At 36.5% G+C, this 25,369-nt stretch overlaps 1 protein-coding gene across 1 annotated transcript; it reads left to right on the top strand.

Annotated features, from left to right (window-relative positions):
* Positions 1 to 206: 206 nt before the first annotated feature.
* Positions 207 to 24,934, top strand: LOC124635384. The gene is made up of 10 exons (XM_047171264.1): positions 207 to 718; positions 4,356 to 4,433; positions 9,034 to 9,212; positions 10,190 to 10,397; positions 10,730 to 10,920; positions 17,593 to 17,737; positions 21,777 to 21,941; positions 23,705 to 23,814; positions 24,158 to 24,328; positions 24,554 to 24,934. The coding sequence occupies exons 1-10, from the start codon at positions 281 to 283 to the stop codon at positions 24,828 to 24,830; spliced, it is 1,962 nt and encodes a 653-aa protein (XP_047027220.1). The 5' UTR covers positions 207 to 280; the 3' UTR covers positions 24,831 to 24,934.
* The last annotated feature ends 435 nt before the right edge of the window (positions 24,935 to 25,369 follow it).

Genomic DNA, 25,369 nt, shown 5'->3' with positions numbered 1-25,369 from the left:
TAAACTACGAGACGTAATAATGTTTTGCTTATCTATAAGTACCTATAATTACAAGACCAAAACAAAATAATTTACTATGAAAAAACAAACTCCAGCAAGAGCGGAAACAGATTGTTTTGTAATTTTCTGCACATAGAGGCGACATTTCGACAGCAAATAAAACAATGGATACTATAGCTGAATTAGTTGGTGTGACAGCGCAGTTTAGATCGCGAATAGGCGCGGGCGCGGTCGCACTGCACCTCCACCGAACACTGCGAGCGCTAGCATAGCATCGATCATGGCTGGCGTACTCTTTATTGTTAACGTGCCTAAGAAAGAATATGAAAATTACTTAAAAAATAACATTAATCCTAATTTCGTAGACGAAAAAGAGAAATTCGATAAGGCATCAAAAGTGATTCACGAATTAAAAGAGAAACATTCGGGTTCTAAATCCGTGGAGTCGTTTGCGCAGGACAATGACAATGTTGTTATAATATCTAAGTGTCGGTCAACGGACTGCTTGCACCAGAACTTGGGAGTAGACCCGTACAACAGCCGGAGTGAGACCATCACGGCTCCTGGACAGCCGGCCGACCCGAAGAGTTACGTGAAGGCTTCGTGGGCAGAGTTGAAACAAGCGATCAAGCCGAGGAAGAACAAACTTATTATAACTAGACCCGTGCGAGGAGTCGAAGTTCTTGCAGCTTTTCACTGGGACACACCACTCGAAACTGTAAGTTAGTACTACTAACAACTATTTCTTTTTTGCGGGTTTCGAAATATCACTTTAACAAATTCTTTAGAAGAATTTTAGCTAATCAAAGGATCTACTGGACTCCACGTATATTATGAGCAACATTATCCTCAAAAATTAAAAGTTTTTAATGTTCCTTAATATGTCCCTAATGAAGACAAGTTTCAGCGTCATAGACTTTACACGAACATATCATGTTATGTGTAGGTAAACTCGTGTAGTGAATACATGGATCGATGTGTAACTCCAAACCGGGTTAAAGCTACTAAATAGCCCTTGTCGTGACATGAACACCCAAAAACACGCTCTAACTGTTTTATAGAGATCGTGTTCAATTAAGGTAACAATAAGGGCTTATGTTGAAATTGCCAAAACAATTTTAGGAGGGATTTCAATAGAGTTTCTTCTTGCAATTTCCTTAATTGTCATTTTTTTGTAAACCGTCAAAGAACTTAAGAAGGATTATAAATAATATTTTTTTGTTATGATAGTGTTCAGGATGATGATGTTCATTTTGTTACGAAAAATTTCTTAGCAAAATGTACAAATCTTGAATCTTAGACTCGTGTGTCCTATAGTTTGCCTGGTTTTGCTAGAATATTGCTCTGCTGGCTGCCACGTTAGTTGTGGTCAAAAGCATTTAACTGTGATTGAAGACAGATTGCTTTGAGATATTTCCTCGAATGCAATCCTGAAGAAAAATTATAGAGAGTTTCTGATTGCTGCAATTATTACAGCAGATCTAAAACATGAATTGGATCACTTTTTCCGCAAGAAAAAAGTATTTGATTGAAAAAGGACGAGGAAAAAAATAATTTCATTTATAAATAGACAGATAATAAATATGCTTCCAGCCAGATTTCAAAATAATACGTAAGTCTAAACGGTGCAATTCCATTTCACTGATTATAACTACCTACTCAAAAATTGTGTAAAAGTTCGTCAGTTCAACTGAACTGGACGAATAAAGCGTTAGTCAAACACGCGATCTGTTTGCGGTGAATAAATTCGCGAACTTCCTCGTGATTGCATATGCAGTGAATATTCAGTGTGACCGCAGCTTTAGAGAGTAAGTTTTGTGTCAACAGAGAATTCGTTTGCAATAAAGTGTCTGTTCCAATGTCGAATCTAATATTTCCTGTGATTGACACTAATTTCACGTACTAGTGTGTCAAATAAACAGTTGCCTACCTAACCTATCCACAAAAAACTACCAGGAATTGATTCCCAATTCGCTAGATTTCTGAATAAAAACCCATCATTAGATTTAATTTAGTATTAGTTAGTCATTAGTAGTTTCCTACCTACATATATGGAAATAACGAAGATGCTAACTTTAACTCAAATTAGCCAAGTTTCCACCTTCAATAACACAATATGGTAAGCCACCTGGCGAAATGACAGTTGCCTAGGAAACTGTGCAATGCACCTCTTGCAAAACTGCACAACAATGTAAACGACAAGAAAATTAATTTCCTACAAGAAATAAGTAGCTGAAATGTCTCCGGTATGACATCATGGCCCTTTAAATATCGTGATTGTACATTGATCACATTTCCGAGCATTTAAGTCATTACTATTGTTCTAAATAGACAAACAATAGACTGTTTAGACAATACTAAACTGAATCATTATCATGTTTTGAAATTTTACCGGAGTGACAACTTTCATTGAAACCAATTAATCGGTTGATGTTTAGTACAAAATAGTACCGCTGTTTACATAACATGCAGACCTACATATCAAGTTTATATTGCATAAGTGCCTTACCTAATAATTTGGCGTTCCTTGGGAGACCTAAGTACTTTCGGCAGTAGTGATGATGATGAAGTACTGAATAACCTACACTCTAAGGTTATTATATTTTGGTAGAAGATAGTAAAATGTACCTATCAACATCCTTTTATATACGGATATATATCCGGAATAGTATATTTCAGAAAAATCTAATATAATATTTTAAAATATAATTTTTTTTTTCTTTGATGTAATATAACGTTTTTCATTTTTATTTTCAGCAGATTTTGTTAACGTAAAATGAAAGACGTGGGTAAGATGGAAAATAACTTTTTTAAATACTTGAAGAACATACATATACCAATACGTAACTTCAGTAAGCAGTATCCAATAAGGGCTTAGGCATTTTCGTATACCCTGATCACTATTTAAGATTACCGGTTAATTTAGCCAGCAGAGGTTCCTCATCTAGGTTATCGATATTAGATCTCATTCAATCACCCGTTGCTCCCTACGGCGTTTCAATTTCATCGACAGTTTTCATATTTTCTAGCATGAGCATCTGTAACTATGTGAAATATTTAGATATACAAACTACTAATCATACAGGCAGATTTTCCCACCCGGTCCGACCAACAATTGACATCTGCCGGTACCAAAATAAAATTAAAATCCGCTCGGAAAATCTAGCAGGGTGAAAAGGCTGCAAAGCTCAACGTACACGAGGCACGGAAGCGACTCGTTATAACATAGATGGTTACATATTATGAGACTTAAACTTGATCGATCACTCGGTGCAGCTGTTAGGTAGTTTTCCACGTGTTTCTATTTTTATATCTAGGTACTTATTGTCCAGTAAGATTACATAAAAATATCGTTCCAGCTCATGATGTGGTCGAACCCATCTGTCAGTATAAACATTTTCCTTGTTACGTTTAAAAAAAAAATGGCGCTGCAAGTAATCACTTATTGTTTGTCATCGGAACAATGTTTTTGTAGAAATGTGAAAATTATATCTCATTTTATGGCCTATCAAATTGAAATGAAAATGGAATAAACTATTCTTATGGTGCATTGTAATATGATGTTCTGTGTCCGAGTAATATTTTGATGGATGAGGTTCACTATAAAATACTAACCGTCTTACCACAAAAACTTTTTAACGTCAGTTTAAGCCTTGTCTAAAAAAATGTCAAATTATGACGTTGACATATAGTTCATTTTGCAGCCACAATTTTTTTAGACAAGTGTAAAACAGGTGTTTAAGTTTTTGTAGTAAGGCCATTATACTCGTCGAATATCTGTATCTAATTTAAAAAATCTCCCATCAGACAAGACTCCCAAGACATGTTATTTTTATGAATAAAATGTATCGTATCTTCATCTTGTAGTTAGCACTTTACCCACTGTATGTTACAATCTTTACACTAATATGCTATTACAGCGGGCAGCCCATAAACCTATTAGGTAATAGTTAATCGTACCCATTTGCAGAATAATGAAGCATGTTTACTATACTACGGAAATAAAATGGCTACTTACATGTAGTTAAACCAAACATTTGCGTCATGAGATTATGTAGCTATCGTAGTAATAACATCTTTGAATTGTAAGAACCTATTTACAATAACAAATTCATTATTACTTTCCGACAAGCCACCAGCTGCGGATATAATCTCTACTGTAAACTTGTGATTTTCAATCCTAAGTTACACTACATAAGGTCTAAATTGAGAAACAGGAAATACGGTAGACTCCGAAAATGATTTGTTTGTATTCTCTTAAAAGCGTCTTGTGGGTAACCTCACTAAGGTACGCTCTGATAATATATTTTAGGAAGTTTCTCCTTAAATAAATAGCATTTATATCTTGCCCTCAGATTCTGTCAGAGATAGTGGAACGATTAGCCATTAAGAATGCAGCATGGAGCTCAACGAAGGATGACAAATTTTGGCAGGTGAGTGAATTAAAATAAGTCAATAAAAAAAATAATAAACACCAATACCAACAATTATATAAAACAAAATATAACGAATACAAAATAAAAAAGCCTTTACATACAACTTTAGGTACAAGTACACACAAACATACACAACAAACACACACATACACGCACGCACACATAATAAGATAAGAATATAACATAGTTCAACTCAGTCTTGCGCGCGGCCTTATGTGTGGGTAACCCTTGTACATATACAGTGACTTTGTGTGCGTGACAAGAGGTACAGTCGGGTACAAATACAGTTATTTAGGGGTTACGGCTGTTTAAAGAAAACAGTTATTACGTAATTTAATGTTTATTTATTTATAATGATTCTGAATCGCTCCTTGAAAAATCAAATGATGAATTTTGCATTTTTAGTCCACACTTTTATTTATTGTCCTCGTACCCCGAGCAAGAAAATATGTAAGAAGTATTTAATTCATCTTAGATATTTCACCTCATTTATTTCTTAGGTACTGTCAATGTCAATTTGAAAAAACGTATGAGAAAATAATGAAAAACTGTAAAATGTAATAATAAAAAGCTTTGAATGTTGTTTCATTTTTTGAAACGCTACCTGACTCCTTAAACATTTTCTCCGTGAAGAACTAGACATTTTTGTAAACGACTGTACCCATAAGAAAAAGCGATAAGAACACGTCATGCTCGGACGACGTCACTGTCACACGAACGAAAGTTGTATATTTACAAGCCGACGCACACATAGGGCCGCGCGCAAATCTGAGTTGAACTATCTTATAATATATTTTAGTTTTTTTTTTTAGTAATAAGTATAGATTTAATCAAACTAAACTAGGTAATTGATAAGTACTGCAAACCTCTCCTACCTCTTTATGCTGTGCCCTACCGGGTCAATATTGTTTCTAGTATATTGTTTAAACTTTATAAAAATACCACCTGTAATACATATGGAACGCAAATAAAGAATTGAATTTGAACTTCAACTTTTCCTAGGAACTTTTCCTTTCACTAGGAAGTCTGAATTGTGACAGTGAATCACAATCATCTGAATTGTGTAAGAAGGGCATAACTCAATTCTTAGTTTTCGATGCACTGAAAGGCTTTTCAGTTTACCAGTTAAACGTTATTCTTATTTTTTTACTGGCAATGTCTATTTAAACGACCTTTCATATAACTCCAGGGAATTTCCACAAACTGGAGTAAAAATTCTAATGTCCTATGTACATACATACCTATTTGTATGTTATGTGACTTCCTTGCATACCGTTAATGAACGACTTACCATCGCGTAGGTCCTATTAGATAGATATGGATCTGAGTCATTTGTCATAAGAGTCATAATTGCACGACACAAACGCGGCAGACATCCAAACTACTTGAATACTCTTTGTTTTCTATCCAAAGAGGTACACAATGGAACAAATCAAACTCATTTGAAGTACCATTCATGCCCAAATAAAGATTAAAGTATTAATAATACTAATCCTTGTCTATTGGCTTGAGAAAAGAATTGATCTGTTCACAAAAATCTTTGCAAATTATTAACTTTTTCTAATGTCTTCATAGTTTAGGGGGAAATAAATAAAAAATTATTTAAAATTTTAATAATATGATGTTATGCGATCTCTATTCGTACTGACTGAAAAGAATTTCTCGGTCTATTTTTATATTACTGTTCACGCTCTTTACGATATATTGAAATCAAAGAATATTAATATTTATATAATATGAATATATTTATGAACTAGCTGTTGCCCGCAACTTCGTCTGCGTCTTCACCTTCGTCTTCGTCTGCGTATAGAATAGTCAAAATTCTACACGAAAGAATGCACCTACGGGATAGGTGCATTCTTTCACGTGACAGTATAATTAGGATTAGCACTTAGCAGTCGCATAGATTCATTGATCAAGGTTGTGTTGTGGATGTGACCATTTATCTAAACAAAAGAAGTAAAGTTTGTGACGTTGTGAATATCTCTGGATCTAGTCAGCTATTTTGGAAAATTATTACGTATGGTGCGTAAGTAATTTTCACAGGAAACAGTTATAATCTATGTCTATATGCTTTGAGTCTGACAAAGCTGTCATTTGTACATTTTCTGCAGCTGCTGCGACTAATCAGAAGCCAGAAAGTCTGTCAGTCTTACCATGGATATCGGCTTGTGTAGTTGACTGGATTGAAGATAGGTAGATAGGTAGTCGCTCCAAGCAAAATATTGGTACTCAAACAGATTCGGTGACTGGAAGCCAACACCAACATAGTTGGGGAATAGCTGGATGGATGATAAAATGAGTCATCATCATCAGCAGGCGCATAGGGTAGGATAGTTTCACTACTGGGGAGAAACACTTGTATGACGGGGATTTTCTGTGCACTTACTCACTATGGTAAGGCTGACCCCACATTAGGCGTGCGCGATCCTCGGGCGTGTGAGTAGCGCGGGCGTCGCGAGCACGCTGCGTGAACGTCGCGTTTTGCTGCCCTGCGGCATGTGTGAGGAGTGTAAGCGACGCGCTCGCGGCGAGCACGCGGCGCTCGAGTTGCGTTCTTACCCCTTCGCCCGCTATCCCCGCCGCCCGCTAAACGCCTTAGCAGTTAAACGTCAAGGAGAGCGGCGCGTGCGCGCTGCAAATGCCGCAGGGCAGCAAAACGCGACGCTCACGTAACGCGCTCGCGACGCACGCGCGGCGCCCGCGCTACTCACACGCCCGAGGATCGCGCACGCCTAATGTGGTGGCCTAAGCCGGGACTCCACCGAAATGTTTGCATTAGTTCACGAATAGGCAAAATGTACGTATCTGTGAGAGACCACTTCATGTGTTCGTACTTGAAACCTGCAGTTGCACCTGGGGCCAATCAGAGCTCTATGAAGCGATCATATGCTTTGGCTCCTACTGTTATTGTGGTTTCTGAAAATTTATTCACCTCATTCAACGATGAATGTAATTCTGATGGTACTATTAAGAACACTTGCTTAGCGCAGAAGCTGACGTTGGCAGGTCGACTCTTTTGACTTCTCGAATAGGATACCATTGGTTTTTGTGCAATGCACACCTGCAATGCATGCTGGATTAGGATAGGATACAGGTGGATAGGATTTGCAACAGAAAACAATTCTGTCTTTGTGATTGAATGACATCAAACGCAGTTTTATATAAAAGGTGTTTTTTTAGACTTGGCTCGGGTCTTACTGAGGCTGTTCGTAATCGTGACCAGTGTATTTGTGATCAGAAGTTGAAAGTAAGCATGTCTCTGGTATGCGACGCGCAATTTGTACGTTTTCAGACGCATAAAGCATTGTACGTGCGTATGGTATTAAATCGAGAAAGCTCCCATTTCTTATCTGCACTTTGTATCTGGGCTTGTTCTTAAAGCTACAGAATCCTACATTACCTACCTACCTCACGCTTAGCAGCGCTTGCGAGAGACAGATCCTCCTTTCTTCTAGGATTAAGTTAACATATTTTGCATCAGAAAAAATAATGAAGGTCTACTTAATACTACTCACTCAAAGTAATTTGTTTTAAGGCCACCACATTATATAGTGGAAGATAAGCTAAACTATGTTTATGAAAAAATCCTGATATAAACTCCATCTGTAACTTTAAATGATAATTAATTGTTATACTAAAGTCATCATTTTTGACATAATGTTCAAAAAATAATTTAGATGGCACCGTTTTAAATTTGGCTGAGAACTATTATTTTCCTTTCATCAAGGTAATAATTATAATTGGATTTTGATGTGGCTCGGCAAACTGACAAACACTTTTGAAATGTCTATCGAAAAATTACACTACGTGTTAAAATATGGTGAATTACGGAAAATACACAACTCCATCTGTTGAAATAATAATCCTCTATAAAGAATGTATGGTTATTTATTGTCATTTACCACCTCGCTCCTTTGAAAAATTTTATGTATTTTATTTAACACAGATTACCACAGATGGAGCTACTTTAACCTTGGCTAAACACAATTTTCATATTTTTTTTTTCTTCCGAAGTTACTTATGAAGGTGTGCTTTTCTGTGTAAAGGTTAATAATAGGCCGATCAACTAATATAAGTACAACATTCAAATGTACAGTTTTGACAAACAGATTGCGTGTCGTAATATTTTACATCTTGAATTCACAAAATTAATCATATCTTTTGATAGAGGGAATCGATTTCGATGAAACAAAAACTAAGTAATACCCCAAGTTACGTAGAATTTTTGTATATAAGCATTGTCTGCATTGAATTCGTAGATTTTACGTGAATCCCGAACAAACAAACAGATAAACAGACAAACAGACAAACAGACAAACAGACAAACAGACAAACAGACAAACAGACAAAAATGACAAAAATGATGGAAATGGGTTCTGTTAGTTATCCTTTAACATGCTGGCTATTTTTTTTTGCCAATTTCTTCAATGTACAAAAATTACTTTTCTACAGATTTATTATATGTATAGATTATGCTTTCACTTGTTTAGAAAGATAGTGTCAGTTTAGCATAATTTCCCAAAAAATGGAATAATAGGTAAGTGTTAGAAAAAATCTAATCATATTCAGAGAATAATTGTGTTTTTTTTCACAGGTTATCTTCTCCCTTGAATCGGGAAATCTCAGCGAGGAGTTGTTACAAGTTTTAAGGACTTTTGGCATAGGCTCGAGGCATCAGTCGTCAGTTAGTGTACTGCCTTGTGCCTTGTTCTACAAGTCCAATGACGGAATTAGCGCAGCTGCCTCCGATTTTGAAGGAACAAGATGTGAAGAGTAAGTATTTTTAGAAGATATTTCAAATTTAAAAACATTAATGACACTTTTTGTTCTTTTTATTTGGCTAGTTACGACAATTTAGTTCAAAGATACTTAGGCATTATTTTATTAGCCAAATAATTTTACTATGGGTAATTTTCGTCTGAACTTTGAACACTGAAAAACAAAATGTTCTGCTATATGTGGTAGGTTCAAGATACTCAATTTACACTTAGATTTTTTGAGTAAGGTAGACTGCACATCAGTGGTAACTGTCATGCACCTTAACTCAATAGTAATAAGTACGATTTTCCTATAAAACTGTTACTACTGACCTGAAGTTGACTGTACATGATACCCATGGTAAAAAACAAATTCTTTATGTTCTAAGTCTAGGCATACATATATACCTAATCTTAGATGACCCATCATCAATATAGGTACCTAGGTCCTAATTGGAGTCAAACAATTGATCTTGACTATCAGTAAATTCCTGTTGATGATCAGACAGAATTAAAAACTATGAATTGAATTGGATAATAGCTGCTAATTCCTTGTTTAGCAATTTAGTCTAGCTAAATATAGATCTAGTTACATAAGCAAAGGTATATGCATAGTTGCATTTACTATACTACCTTTATTTGTACAGATACCTACAGTAAAAACTCTACTAATGTTGTGTATAAAAAAAAGGTCCCGAACAATTGTTTCCACGAAAGTTAGCCGGTCTAATGTTCAACCAATCATTTCGCCATTGCTAAGGCAATAGCACCATTATGTAAACCGAAAATCGTTTACAACTACTAACATATTAGGTGACTAACACGCAAATACATATTATTAAAATTCTGAACAAAAAAAAATCTTCCTATCCTTTTTGTCGTCCAATAGTACAATTATATAATTTTGCCTATTTTGGAGTTTCAGAATCTTTATCAAAATATTGACCATACATGTATTATCAATTAATTAAACAGTGCAATTAAAATTTCCAGTGAACCCAACACAGCATGGTCTCGCTTCTCATCATCGGTGCGCGCACGCACGAACCTTGCGCAAGTTTTACACGATGTCCGCGCCGACGCAGCCCTAACATTCGACTGGGTCTTCCTACTCCTGGTAGCAGCCTTCGTGGCTGCCATAGGTCTGGTGGAAAACTCAACTGTCATACTCGTTGCTAGTATGCTTATATCACCACTCATGGTAAGTGTGAGAAAAAAACTGGTAATGAAATCTTGAAATTGTGGAGATACAATTGAATTTTGTTCTCACGATGAGCAAAAACACCTAGCTATCAAGTTATTAGTAGTTACTTAGAAACAAGCCATTAAATATAAAAGATTAAACATGGCAAGAAAGTAAGTTGAAGTTCCCTTCTTTAGACTACGGATTGTTTTGGTTGAGATGCAATCCTGATGTAAATTGTATTTATGTCGGAGAATATACTTGCAAATAACTTACCTAACACTTCTGCCATTTCACCATTATACTTGTCAAAACTTCGATTCATCAAGTGCTTAATCCGTATCTTCCAGGGTCCAATCACAGCAGGTACTCTAGGCACAGCTGTCAAAGACCGCTCCCTTCAACTGATGGGGGTTAAGAACGAGTTCCTTGGTCTGTTCCTGTCTCTTGTCATGGGATTTCTATTCGGTCTCACCATATGCGCCATTGACGAGCGGTATGGGGTTGTGGAGGACTGGCCCACTTATGAAATGATATCAAGGTATGTTCTATACTTTTTAAGGTTATAATAAATGTGGTAAGATCGTTGACAGAAATCCTAAAGTTATCTGGACAGGTGGCTGTTTCAAGAGATTGATTGAAAAGACAGCTTTACATAATAAAGGCATGTTGTGAAAAGAAAGCGAAACTCTTACCACAATCTCAACCGTCAAGGATACTAAATTCTGAAAAATCAAAGGTCGGGATGTTTTATTTAGCATTTTAAAGACAATCAACTACATACGTAAATAAGAGCATTATTTTCGCAATCCTAGATCCCAGAAGTATTTGTTTTGCCATTCATGATTTTTTAACATAAACAAACGAGCTAGACAAATGGTCACTGGTATTGTCCATTATGTCATAATACTGTCACCTCGTGATAAATGAGACATTCCACAATGCATCATAGTGCTGTCTAGTCCCATCGGCAGTATAATATGAACGTTAGCATTAACATATTGATTTCCTCAAGGCTTATGACGGCGTCTATCAGAATAATGTCTACTAAATATCGGTCATGAACTAGTGTTGGAATTTATCTTTAGCTTACCTACTCATTTTATGAATGCGCCAAGTAGGTATTAAAATAAATAAATTATGCTTTGAAAAGAGTATTCGCGAATCTATTTTGGGAACATATTTTTGTTAAGCCTGTAATGAATAAATTATACCAAATTCAGCCACAATGAAACAGAAAGAATAAATATTATCTACCTGCCTTTCAGTATGTAACGTGTGTCTAACATAAAATAGATAACCATAAGTCTACTATAGTAAAATTAATTTTAAAAACGAATCGCTGCTGATTACATCTTGCAAAAGCCACTCACACTTTTAAGCACCCTTTTAATAGTCCTCTTATGTACTCCTCTTATGTACTCCCCTTATGTACTCCCCTTATGTACTCTCTTATGTACTCCCCTTATGTACTATCTTATGTACTCTCTTATGTACTCTCTTATGTACTTACTCTCTTATGTACTCTCTTATGTTCTCTTATGTACTTTCTTATATACTCCTCTTATGAGCTCTATTATATACTCTCTTATATACTCTCTTATATATTTTCTTATGTACTCCCTTATACAACGTTATTTTTTGTTTATGCGAAACCTGATACACCTATCTAGTATTTTTATGTAAAGAATCTATGTACGAAATTTCAAAACCGTATCATGAAAAGTCACAAAGTTATAAGCTTGTTAAGTTACGGGACTGTCCGTAAAAATACATAATCACCACAAAACGCACACATGCCGCGCAACGCGATAGCACTGTGCGCTCGCGCCCGCTATGAACTCGCCGTGACCTTTGTTGTGCGAGAATAAATACCTATTTGTGGTGTCCAACATTCAAAGTTTTTTTAGATAATTTTGGGAAAAAATATAACATGGTGTAAAAACTATTGGAATCGATTCAGTTACTGATTCTGAACAAACTATATTCAGGTTTCGCACAAACAAAAAATAACGTTGTATACTTTCTTATGTACTCCCTTATTTATTTTTTTTTTTTATTAATTTTAAAGAAGGCTTACAGACTAATTACAAACTATGAGTATAAAAAAAAAATTAAAACTAAACATTGCTAATAACAAGCCTCCACATAAACATGTTATTATGTTAATTAGACGTATAACCTATGACGATTTTACATTATTAAACTATGTATAGATAATGATTTTAGATAATTACAATAATAACACTACAGTTCGTGCGATAACGATACTTAGTTGATAAAAAAAAAAAGAAATAAATCAGTTTTCAAAAAATTGTTTTGCTAAAATCCGCCTTGTCGTACTAGCGGATGTACAATAAAGATCAATGTTCAACTCAAGGGGTAGTTTGTTGAAGCTTGCCGTGCTCCTAGCAAAGAAAGCATTTCGCCTGTAGTTCGTACACGAGAAAGGGACGTTGAGCAGTGGGCGCTGACGTAAACCGAGTTGATTTGTTCGTAGTTCTAACTTAGCGACTAGTTCGGCACAGTCGATTGTGCCATTCGCTATATTTAATAAAAAACAAATGTCATTTATGAGTCGTCTGTGTTCCAGAGGTAAGAAATGGTATCTGTGGCAACGTTGACTGTAATCTGCTGAATACTGCCGTGCTTTAAAATCAATGTATTTTAAAAACTTTTTCTGGATAGCCTCAATACGAGAATTATAAATCTCATATTGCGGGTTCCAGACCTGTGATGCATATTCTAAATGACTACGTACAAATGAACAGTATAATATTTTAATTGTTTTTATAGATCGGAAGTTTGCAGACATTCTAGTTATGAAGCCTAACGCTTTTGCCGCTTTCTTAACTATGGACTCAATGTGCTGATCGAATAATAGTTTACTATCAAATATAACTCCAAGATCTCTGATGGTATTGACTTTATTAATTGTTTGACCATACAGTGAATGTAACGTGATAACATTTAGACACATTAAGCTGTAGCTTATTTAAGATACAATAAGTCTGAAATCTTATAAGGTCCTCCTGTAAGAGGTGTGTATCCAAGTCATTATGAACTTTTTTAAGTATCTTCATGTCGTCAGCATAAAGTAAAATATACGAATGTTTAAAACACGATTTTATGTCCGATATAAATAAAATGAAAAGCAAGGGTCCTAAAATTGAGCCTTGTGGGACTCCAGAGGGAACAACTGTCCAGTTAGATGTATAGCCCTGTAGCACTACTGCTTGAGTCCGATTGTCAACATATGAACAGAACCACCGATACAAGTCACCATGTATTCCGGCCGACAATAACTTTTGCAGCAGCACATGATGGTCAATACGATCGAAGCATTTGCTATAGTCGGTGTAAATTATGTCAACTTGTGCATGCTGCTCCATCCCTTCTGATATGAACTCATGAGCAAGGACAAGGTTAGACGTCGTTGAGCGTTTCCTAAGAAACCCATGTTGTTCATCACTTAAATTACATTTGACCGCTTCATAAAGATCGGTATATACAATACGTTCAAGGATCTTAGAGAACAAACATATCTTGGATATGGGGCGGTAATTTTCAATTTGAGATTTGTTCCCTTTTTTGAAAACTGGCGTAACATATGCCGATTTCCAAATCTTGGGGATAATTCCTTCCGAGAGCGAGCGCTTAAACAAAATGGTTACCGGTTCAGCTAAGCTAGTAGCACAGTTAACAATGAACAAAGGCGGTATCTGATCAGGACCACCAGATTTGGTTAAATCTAATGATTTAAGCAACTTAAGCACACGAGTAGGATTAATATCAACAGAACCAATGCTAGTTGTGTGACCATCAAAACAAGTACCACTAGAGGTGTCTGCGTTATAATTATTGGACTCAGATTGTTGAAAAGTAAAAGTTATGTACTCTCTTATGTACTCTCTTATATACTTTCTTATGTACTTTCTTATATACTCCTCTTATGTACTCTATTGTGTACTCTCTTATGTACTCCCTTGTGTACTCTCTTATATACTTTCTTATGTACTCCCTTATGTACTCTCTTATGTACTCCCTTATGTACTTTCTTATATACTCCTCTTATGTACTCCCTTATATACTTTCTTATGTAGTCTCTTATATACTTTCTTATGGACTCTCTTATGTACTTTCTTATATACTCCTCTTATGTACTCTCTTATGTACTCTCTTATATACTTTCTTATGTACTCCCTTATATACTCTCTTATGTACTACCTCATGTATTCTCTTATGTACTCTCTTATGTACTCTCTTATTTACTTTCTTATGTACTTTCTTATGTACTCCTCTTATATACTCCTCTTATATACTCCTGTTATGTACTCCCTAATATACTTTCTTATGTACTCTCTTATGTACTTTCTTATGTAATCTCTTATTTACTTTCTTATGTACTCTCTTATGTACTTTCTTATATACTCCTCTTATGTACTCCCTTATATACTTTCTTATCTACTTCCTTATGTACTTTCTTATGTACTCCTCTTATATACTTTCTTATGTACTCCCTTATGTACTTTCTTATATACTCCTCTTATGTGCTCTATTATATACTCTCTTATGTACTCCCTTATATACTTTCTTATATACTCGCTTATGTACTCTCTTATGTACTCTCTTATGTAGTCTCTTATGTACTCTCTTATGTACTCCCCTTATGTACTCCCTTATATACTCTCTTATGTACTCTCTTATGTACTCTCTTATGTACTCTCTTATGTACTCCCCTTATGTACTCCCTTATGTACTATCTTATGTACTATCTTATGTACTTTCTTATGTACTCCCTTATGTACTATCACACACACTACAAAATGTTCTGCTATAAGTGGTAGGTTCAAGGTACTCAATTTATACTTAGATTTTTTGTATGTACTCTCTTATGTACTCCCTTATGTACTCTCTTATGTACTCTCTTATATACTTTCTTATGTACTTTCTTATATACTCCTCTTATGTACTCTCTTATGTACTCCCTTATATACTTTCTTATGTACTTCCTTATGTACTTTCTTATGTACTCCTCTTATATACTCCTGTTATGTACTCCCTTATATACTTTCTTATGTACTCTCTTATTTACTTTCTTATGTACTCCCTTATGTACTCTCTTATGTACTCCCTTATGTACTCTCTTATGTACTCTCTTATGTACTCGCTTATATACTCTCTTATGTACTCTCTTATGTACTCTCTTATGTACTCCCTTATGTACTCTCTTGTGTACTCTCTTATGTACTCGCTTATATACTCTCGTATGTACTCTCTTATGTTCTCTTATGTACTCGCTTATGTACTCTCCTATGTACTCTCTTATGTACTCCCTTATGTACTATCTTATGTACTATCTTATGTACTCTCTTATGTACTCCCTTATGTACTATCATATCACACACACTACAAAATGTTCTGCTATAAGTGGTAGGTTCAAGGTACTCAATTTATACTTAGATTTTTTGTATGTACTCTCTTATGTACTCCCTTATGTACTCTCTTATGTACTCTCTTATATACTTTCTTATGTACTTTCTTATATACTCCTCTTATGTACTCTCTTATGTACTCCCTTATATACTTTCTTATGTACTTCCTTATGTACTTTCTTATGTACTCCTCTTATATACTCCTGTTATGTACTCCCTTATATACTTTCTTATGTACTCTCTTATGTACTTTCTTATGTACTCTCTTATTTACTTTCTTATGTACTCCCTTATGTACTCTCTTATGTACTCCCTTATGTACTCTCTTATGTACTCCCTTATGTACTCTCTTATGTACTCTCTTATGTACTCGCTTATATACTCTCTTATGTACTCTCTTATGTACTCTCTTATGTACTCTCTTATGTACTCCCTTATGTACTCTCTTATGTACTCCCTTATGTACTCTCTTATGTACTCTCTTATGTACTCGCTTATATACTCTCGTATGTACTCTCTTATGTTCTCTTATGTACTCGCTTATGTACTCTCCTATGTACTCTCTTATGTACTCGCTTATGTACTCTCTTATGTACTCTCCTATGTACTCTCTTATGTACTCTCTTATGTACTCTCTTATGTACTCCCTTATGTACTATCTTATGTACTATCTTATGTACTCTCTTATGTACTCCCTTATGTACTATCTCATGTACTCTCTTATGTACCCTCTTATGTACTCGCTTATGTACTCTCTTATGTACTCTCTTATGTACTCTCTTATGTACTCTCTTATGTACTCTCTTATGTACTCCCCTTATGTACTCCCTTATGTACTATCTTATGTACTCTCTTATGTACTCCCTTATGTACTATCTCATGTACTCTCTTATGTACCCTCTTATGTACTCGCTTATGTACTCTCTTATGTACTCTCTTATGTACTCTCTTATGTACTCGCTTATGTACTCTCTTATGTACTCTCTTATGTACTCTCGTATGTACTCGCTTATGTACTCTCTTATGTACTCTCTTATGTACTCTCGTATGTACTCTCTTATGTGCTCCCTTATTTTCTATCTTATGTACTCTCTTATGTACTCTCTTATGTACCTACTCTCTTATGTACTCTCTTATGTACTCGCTTATGTACTCTCTTATGTACTCTCTTATGTACTCGCTTATGTACTCCCCTTATGTACTCTCTTATGTACTCTCTTATGTACCTACTCTCTTATGTACTCTCTTATGTTCTCTTATTTACTCGCTTATGTACTCTCTTATGTACTCTCTTATGTACTCTCGTATGTACTCTCTTATGTTCTCTTATGTACTCGCTTATGTACTCTCTTATGTACTCTCTTATGTACTCGCTTATGTACTTTCTTATGTACTCTCTTATGTACTCCCCTTATGTACTCCCTTATATACTCTCTTATGTACTCTCTTATATACTCTCTTATGTACTCTCTTATGTACTCTCTTATGTACTCTCTTATGAACTCCCCTTATGTACTCCCCTTATGTACTCTCTTATGTTCTCATTGAAAAATTATTCATTACTGCTCCGTTCCTAGTAGTCGTGACGATATATAGCCTTTTTAGCCTTCCTCGATAAATGAGCTCCCTACCTATCCTCGAATGATATTTTCAAATCGGACCAGTAGGGTCTGAGATTAGCGCGTTCAAACAAACAAACAAACTCTTCAGCTTTACCTCTATAATATTAGTAGGTATAGGTTTCAAGCATTCCTCAAACCTATTGTTCTGCATTCTAGATGTGAATACCGTTCTCTGTGGGTGGGTATTCTGGTAGCCATACCGAGCGGAGCTGGCGTGGCGCTCGCCGTGTTGGGCGAGTACACCTCTTCACTTGTTGGCGTCGCCATATCAGCTTCATTGCTGCCTCCGGCTGTTAATGCTGTAAGTATGACAAAATAGACAATATCTTCGAAACGCTTGAGCTGATTTTGATGATTTATGTATGGGAAACCACCGCTGGAAACACCAACTTTTGCCTAAAGCAACGTATCTAAATCGGTTCATCCCTTTTAAGACCTAACGGTGCTGCAGACAAACAGACTCACATAGCAGCTAAATTTATACCACCCCACGTGTTGCGTCGGGGTTAAAATAAATCTTAACATCTTACAAGTACCTAAATGGTACAAAATAATCATCTTACATCTATATTACTTATTATCATCATCGTTTATTTTACGTAAGCCTGTGTTTAAAACTTTAGTATAGGTAGAATACTTTCCAGTCTCTATCCTGTGCTTTTTTGGGGTTTACCCATGAGTATTGTCATTGTGTTAGTCATGGTTTCCCACGCGATTATTTATATTATGTTTATAAGAGGTCAGCCTACTGTATTCCCAGTTTATATTTTTAGGTAACACTCAAGTTATAATGTAAGGGGTCATCTTAATTTGGAAATCCATTGACGTAGTTTCAGATAAATATAGATCAAAACTGATGCCAAAATCTAAATTCGACTACAAATCTGGAGTTATTTATGGGTATAATTTAGGCGATCACCAAAAATATTTTTAAGACTCTAAGCTGAGGCACCAAATAAAATAAACAACTCCAAAAAAAATAAATTGACTTTATTAAAAGGGCACTAAAGTATATAATATTATGATCCAAAAAAAATAAAATAACATCAGAAAAATCGCAAATCTCGCACAAATATTATTTTTGGTTCCCAAAATGGATTAATGGTCACCAAATTCTATCCAACTAAAAGATTAATATTACTACCAAAATCAAAGTTAGTGACGAAAACGAATCGCTGCAAAACCGACTCCACGTAGTCTCGTCTGCCCTACCCCTAGAGTGCAATTCAAATCCGCGTAGGCGCAGAGGGGCGAGGCGGCCTGCGAGCTGAGGCGCAGGTAGTTTTTAAGGCTCGCCGCCGCGGCTGACGCTGGCCGGCCTGCCGGCCAGCAAGCCGAAGCTGCGGTGGTGAGCGTGAAAACCATCTGCGACGATAAGCTCGCATGGGACCGCCGGAGCCCCGCAGTGCCGGAGCCGTGACAGAAGCCATGCTTGCTGCATGTTTCGTGCTTAAATTTTACTACTGAGTTACACACAAATTCATATAACAATAAATAAGCGACGTACGTTTGGGAACCCCAGTATATTAATTGGTATTTGGGAAATATTCTAGCGATCGTTAGCTTTTTTAGTCTAACAAAAATGACCAAATTAGGAATCATGGTATTACATAATTGGTAACATCTAAGTAGTGACAATATATAATATTTGGTCTAAAGTGTATTTTAAAGGCGTCCATATATTTTTTTAGTAGTCAATAATACGAAAAAATGGTTTTACCTAATAATATTTTTGGAAACGTTATTTGGTGACCATTTATCCATTTTGGTAACCGTTTAGAATTTTTTTGGTAGTAAAATAGGTACTTTTTTGGGTGGTGTTTAAACACAAGCCGTTATTTATAAAGAATTTTTAGAAACTCATATGACACATAATAATTCATGTGAAAGTAACATGGACTACGTCAGTGAGCCATCATCTATACATATAATAAATCTGTAAAAAAACTGTGTCTGTACATTGAATATATTAAAAAAATATTAATTGGGTGGGGTTTAGAAACAGTAATGGAGCACAAATCCAAAAAAAAAATTCTGTCTGTATGTCTGTATGTCTGTATGTCTGTATGTCTGTTTGTTTGTACACGCTAATCTTCGGAACTACTGTACGGATTTCAATGATTTTTTCTTTGTTGTATCAGTATTAAGCCTGGTCAACATATAGGCTATAATTTATCTTCGAAACTTGAAGACCTGATGCAGAACACCAACAGACCAACAAAACTATAAGAGATACCAAAATGGTGCCATAGCAAAAATTGTTTCATGTGATGAGCATTTTCAGCTGAGATAATAAATTTTAAGATCTGGAACACCTGATGTGGAACCCCAAGAGCCCAGCTTCTCTGTACCATATACAGGTATGACGTTTTAGCAAAAGTTGTTCAACTTGATAAGCACTTTCTATTGACTTATACAAATTGAAGATCTAAAACACCTGATGTGGAACTCCAGGGGCCCAGCTAGACTATAGCATATAGAGGTGTGACGTTTTAGCAAAAGTTGTTCAATCTGATAAGCACTCTCTGTTGACTTATAAAAATTGAAGATGTAAAACACCTGATGTGGAACCCCAGGAGTCCAGCTATACTATAGCATATAAAGATATGACGTTTTTGCAAAAGTGGTTCAATCTAATAAGCACTCTCTATTGACGTATATACATCGAAGATCTGGAACACCTGATGTGGAACTTCAAGAGCAATACTACACTTGAAATGTATAGAAACGAATGTTATGAAATAGGTATGGTGACACAAAACCGACGATTATCCCTTTATACACTATAGAAATATGAACTCAAGGACAATCCCCGGTGGACGTCGTTAAAAAAAGACAATCCCCGGTTCTGTGCTATACCATTGCTAACTGTGGATGAAAACTACTTGGGCTATTGTGATGGGATGCTAATGGACTAGGAATGGGGAAACTACGGGAACTATGGCACCTGCCGATGACAATGTATTAGATACATGTAAAAATTGCAGGTGGAGACTTCGCCAGCTCACTTACTGTACAGATCAGTCACTGAATAGCAACAAGAGGGCAACAGGGACATGAGCGGCTGAAGTGTGAGAATACCTCGGCGGATTTTAAACGCAGATTACGCGCTCCCTGTGGGTCACTTACCACGAGGCATCCTCCGAGCAGGGCTACTAACCCTGCTCTAGCGACTCCACTCTGGACGGCTAAGCCAAGCCAGAGGCTTGAGACCTACCCCCGTCATGGTTCACTCCGACCGGCCGGAGATGGGGGCAGTATACTCTCCCTGGAGAACTCAGTATATATAGCCCCGCGGGGTAGCTACTCCCCGTCATCAGCCTCAGATGCCCTGCGGTGCTTATAGCTCATTATTATTGTCGTTATTATCTCAAGAGCCTTTATCCCAATTATGTTAGAGTCGACTTCCAGTCACGATGCAACTGAGTACCAGTGTTTTACAAGGAGCGACTGCCTATCTGACCTCCACAACCCGGTTACCCGCTCAACCCAACACCCCTTGGTAAAACTGGTCAGACTTACTGGTCTGACTACCCATAACGACTGCCAAGAATGTTCAATGACAGCCGGAACCTACAGTTTAACATGCCTTCCAAATAACGGTCATTGGTATCCAAAATATACGTAGAAAGTACATACGAACTTAGAAAAGTTGAATTGGCAGGTACTTGCCAGACCTGGAATCAAAGACGTTCTCTACCCTATAAACCACCACGACTTCCACTAAGTCACCACGACTTTGTTATCTATTTAATGTTTTTTACGTAATAATACGTGTAATATTTTTGCCACACACAACTTAAATGCGGACTAATTAGAATCACTACTTTTATCCCTATGGTCGCGTCTATTGCGGTTCAGTTCTCAGCGTTTTGTTTAGTCTGCTGTGCTTTTGCCGTTGAAGTACAAAAATAAAATATATGTAACGTTTCTAATGCGTATTCCGTTGTTTTCAAGTCAACGGGCTCTTAAAATTCAATATTAGACGATTAAGATCTTTGATTTTGCTGACCCCGTAGTCGCTGGCATAAGGGACAGGATCCGCGTACGAAGTCGCGGGCAGAAGCTAGTCATCAATATTCGTTGTTTGAAATTTCGACTATTAAAAAAACTGAGGTGTATAAACAGCAGAATTGTCGGCCGGTTGATAGAATGTTAATCCAAAAAGGAATCTATGCTGACAACTGAGGTCTTTATTGCTTTTTAGAGACAGCCCTAACATATAAGGGCAAATTAGTCTCAAATCGGGCAGTCTGCCTTTAGCTAAGCCTGGTACCCAAGCATGTAAATACAAGTATCTTTTTATTCCATGGCTCATTTGTTTTGTGTTTTGATTCCAGGGTCTTCTATGGGCCATGGCGCTAACTCGGCTGACAGTTACCAACGATGAACTCCGCTGGCTGGTGGCACAACCCTCAGAGCTCGCAGTACTGGGCACCGCATCGCTATGTTTGACTCTAGTCAACATCGTCTGCATATTCCTGGCTGGAGTTGCTGTTTATAAGGTAAATCCTCCTACCCTTATCCCAATTTTATTTAAGGTCGGCTGTTTATAAAGTAAAGTAGTAAAAACCTTTGGATTTCTTGCAATAATGTTGTGGTAGGTTTAGTCTAATAGAAACTCCAGAAACGACCAATGCCTACCATATGAAGACATAGTTTTCTTTATCAAACAATGTACCTACTTTTGTTAGGTATATGAAGATATTTTAAACGTTAAAGTGTTTGTAAATGATGTCTGTATATATGTCTGCTTCCTCAAAATCATACTCCTAGATGGACAAGAAATTTGGGTGATTTTGAACCACCTGCACCGGCGGATATTCAAATACCTACATCCAGACGAGACTAATGTACTAAACATGCAAGAGTTAACTTAGGTACCTAGTACCCTATCCCTCCAACGCTAGTGAGACTAAAACTTTACCTACAAGGTTACTTTACCTATACTCTAAGGCCTCTGCCTCGAATTTTGCGGGCAGCGGGGCGGCGGCGGCGGCGGCGCGGGAGCGGCAGGATCTTACGCGTATAATCAAATGGAACGGCCCTCGAATACAGCGGCGCGGGAGCGGCGCGGCGGCGGGCAACGAGCGGTGCGCTCCAGTCAAGCAGTGACCGCCCGCGTTGGGCGTCTGCATTGTAGGCATAATGTTATACATTTTTTTTGTGACGTATCAAAATGTCTTCGGACGTGCAAGAGCTAATTATTTCGGCCATCTTTGAGAGGACACCCATATGGAACAGCAAACACAACAGAACACAACACTACACTGCTATAGCGCCGCGCGATCTGCCCGCTAGTTTCGAGAACAGGTATGCGTTGCCCGCCTCGCTGCCGCGCCGCCGCCGCTGCCGCCCCGCTGCCCGCAAAATTCGAGGCAGAGGCCTAAAGAACATTCATCAACAAAGCCTTGCTTGTATTATTCCCAGTAAGTTAATATCACAACAACGACGCCCTGCATTAATTTACATGCCGCTAAGCTCGTCGCTGGATTTCCATAGAGTAAAAATGTAGTTTAATAACTCAACCAGACTTCACCCTTACCTTTGAGAAACTTCCATAAAGTTAGCATTAAACCTTTTAAAATATCTGACACTTCTTTTTTTTATTGAGAAAGAAAATTTTTATATTTTATGGTATGACTAACATATTTACAAACTATCCTAGTAGAACTTTTTAGTAGATTTTTTTTTTATTGTATCGACCATCATATTGTACCTATATTCCGGCAAATAAATACATTTCATTTCATTTCATTTCAGAACAAAAAAATAAATAAAACTAAAACTAAAAAGCGTCAAAAAATTCATCCCGATCGCTGTCGACTGGGAGCGTACCCAAGAGGCTGGCAGAATTACCTGACACTTCTGTCAAACTTTTCTCAGACTACTTACATTATTTTTGTACTTGGTACTTAATACTAGGTACTTGGTTACTGAACTGCGTAGCCACAGTTCTAAGATTAGCTCAGCACAGTTTTCAGACGGAAAACTTCTAATTGTCTTTCTTTAGTTAACCCATTCGAATTTGGATTCCCCAGACTCTTTGTTACTTTGCGTAGTCAAATTAAGCGAACCATTTAGTATAAAGACTAATTTAAAGTTTTTAAAGCTTTGTTTTTATCCAAAGGTGCTAAAACTTTTAGATACCTACCTGAGATTTTTATTATTTGAAAGTTAAAAATTGCAGAAATCATTACAATATAGAATTTCCAGAAGTGGTATCCGGTGCTAATACTTATTTATAAAGTATTGTCTTTGATTACAGGTGAAAGAAGTGAGTCCTCTCGACAGAAAGGACATATCTTGGTGGAAGGCCAACAGGACACGCCTGCAAGGCAAACAAAACAAAGACAATTTGAACTGGGATGCTTATAAGTAAGTATTTAATGAATAGGAATCTTTTGACTACCTTATGAATCATGTACCTATTATCTTTTTAAATATCTAGCCTATTTTGTTGAACCCCTTTAGTGAATCAAAATTTCTAAACGTTGGCTTTTCACACTTACATTTTACAAGATTCTTAATGTCCTAAACTAATTATAATAAAATTCAGCATCTAATATTATAAAGCATAACACAAGCCGAGTGGATTTTGCACTCGGTTTTTCCGCGTGAATGTGTTAAATCGTATCTGCTGTGTGAAAGCACTTACACACAAAAACCTTGTAAAAGCGCTCTGAAATATTGTTTTTAATTAAGTATGTATTTTTTTCAGCAAATGGTATAATGAAAAGGCGAAAGGAGAATGCGATAGTGACAACCAAACCCCGACGGTGACCACAACTCCCGGACTCATCGAGAATGAAGCCATCACGTTCCGGAGCCGACCCTCACTCATTAAGCGATTGAGGGCACAGAACATTGATGCATATTGTCGCAACCCTGAGTAAGTAGAAGATAAACATAATATGATGTACTTCTCGATTTTAATAGATATTTTTAAAAGTTTTTTCCAAACAAATCTGATCTACACATTTAAGGTTCATTATTTCAAAAAATGCCTCAAATTATGATGTTTAAAAGGAATTTTAAGGAACACGTCTAAATTATCTACCCTGTTAGTGATTCTTAATGCAAGTGCTAATCTATATCTTTTGAAATCATTTTACAGACTCGCAGACATTTACATACCAATTGACGTGGATACGAGTGCGGATTTTGAAACCATCGAAACTTACAGCACTCGGAACTTAGACTGTGATAGCTCTACTACTAGTAAACTGAATGGACCCAATAACGAAGAATTTAGTCATAATTATTGTAACCTAGCATTTCAAAATGGCGTCGGCTGTGAAGTTCCTCAATACCCCACCCTTGACCCGTCTCACAGCTATACGGTAGACTCGAAGACTGGAGTCATTTTAGATAATAAGGTTTACGATGTTTAGACCAATGCAAATGTGTTAAATAATGTTATTAATTGTGATTTAAATTTGTATCCATTTTATAAATATATTATACAGTATTAATATAATAACAATAGATTTTAAAATGTTTTGGTTTTATTTATTTAATGAATTCCCTTAAAACTCATGCCAATAAGGCAACGTGGATAGGTGATGGATGACTTGGAGTGAATGGTTGAAAAGAAACTATGGATTGTGATAAGGAAGCATGATAACATAGTGCCTACAAATAAAGACTACCTACCTACATAACAAAACTTTATTTATGATGATAAATGTAAAAATGGTACGAAAATTGATTAGCACTTCAGAACATAAGAAAAACCCTTGGCTAGGCAGACAAGTCCCATCCATGTAGGCGGAAGAATCACAAAATCGATACAGGTAAGGGAAAAAAAGGTTTCCATTCATGCCAGTGTGTCCACCTACGACGTTGTTGGCTAAGAATAGAAAGCGCATTAGCGTTACATTGTAAAAGTGCCTAGCTGTTTTCTCATACATGTAAGATAATGTAAAAAAAA

This window comes from Helicoverpa zea, chromosome 12, assembly GCF_022581195.2.
Source record: "Helicoverpa zea isolate HzStark_Cry1AcR chromosome 12, ilHelZeax1.1, whole genome shotgun sequence".
In the NCBI taxonomy this organism is placed as follows: domain Eukaryota; kingdom Metazoa; phylum Arthropoda; class Insecta; order Lepidoptera; family Noctuidae; genus Helicoverpa; species Helicoverpa zea.
The sequence above is the reverse complement of the archived record's forward strand: the minus strand, read 5'-3'. Positions and strand labels throughout refer to the sequence as shown.

Excerpts from the sequence above, each read along its gene's own strand:
- LOC124635384 (XM_047171264.1), top strand. The coding sequence starts at position 281 with ATGGCTGGCGTACTCTTTATTGTTAACGTGCCTAAGAAAGAATATGAA. Across the intron at positions 719-4,355 it reads GGGACACACCACTCGAAACT|ATTCTGTCAGAGATAGTGGA; the intron begins GTAAGTTAGTAC and ends TCTTGCCCTCAG. Across the intron at positions 17,738-21,776 it reads TGCCTCCGGCTGTTAATGCT|GGTCTTCTATGGGCCATGGC; the intron begins GTAAGTATGACA and ends TTTTGATTCCAG.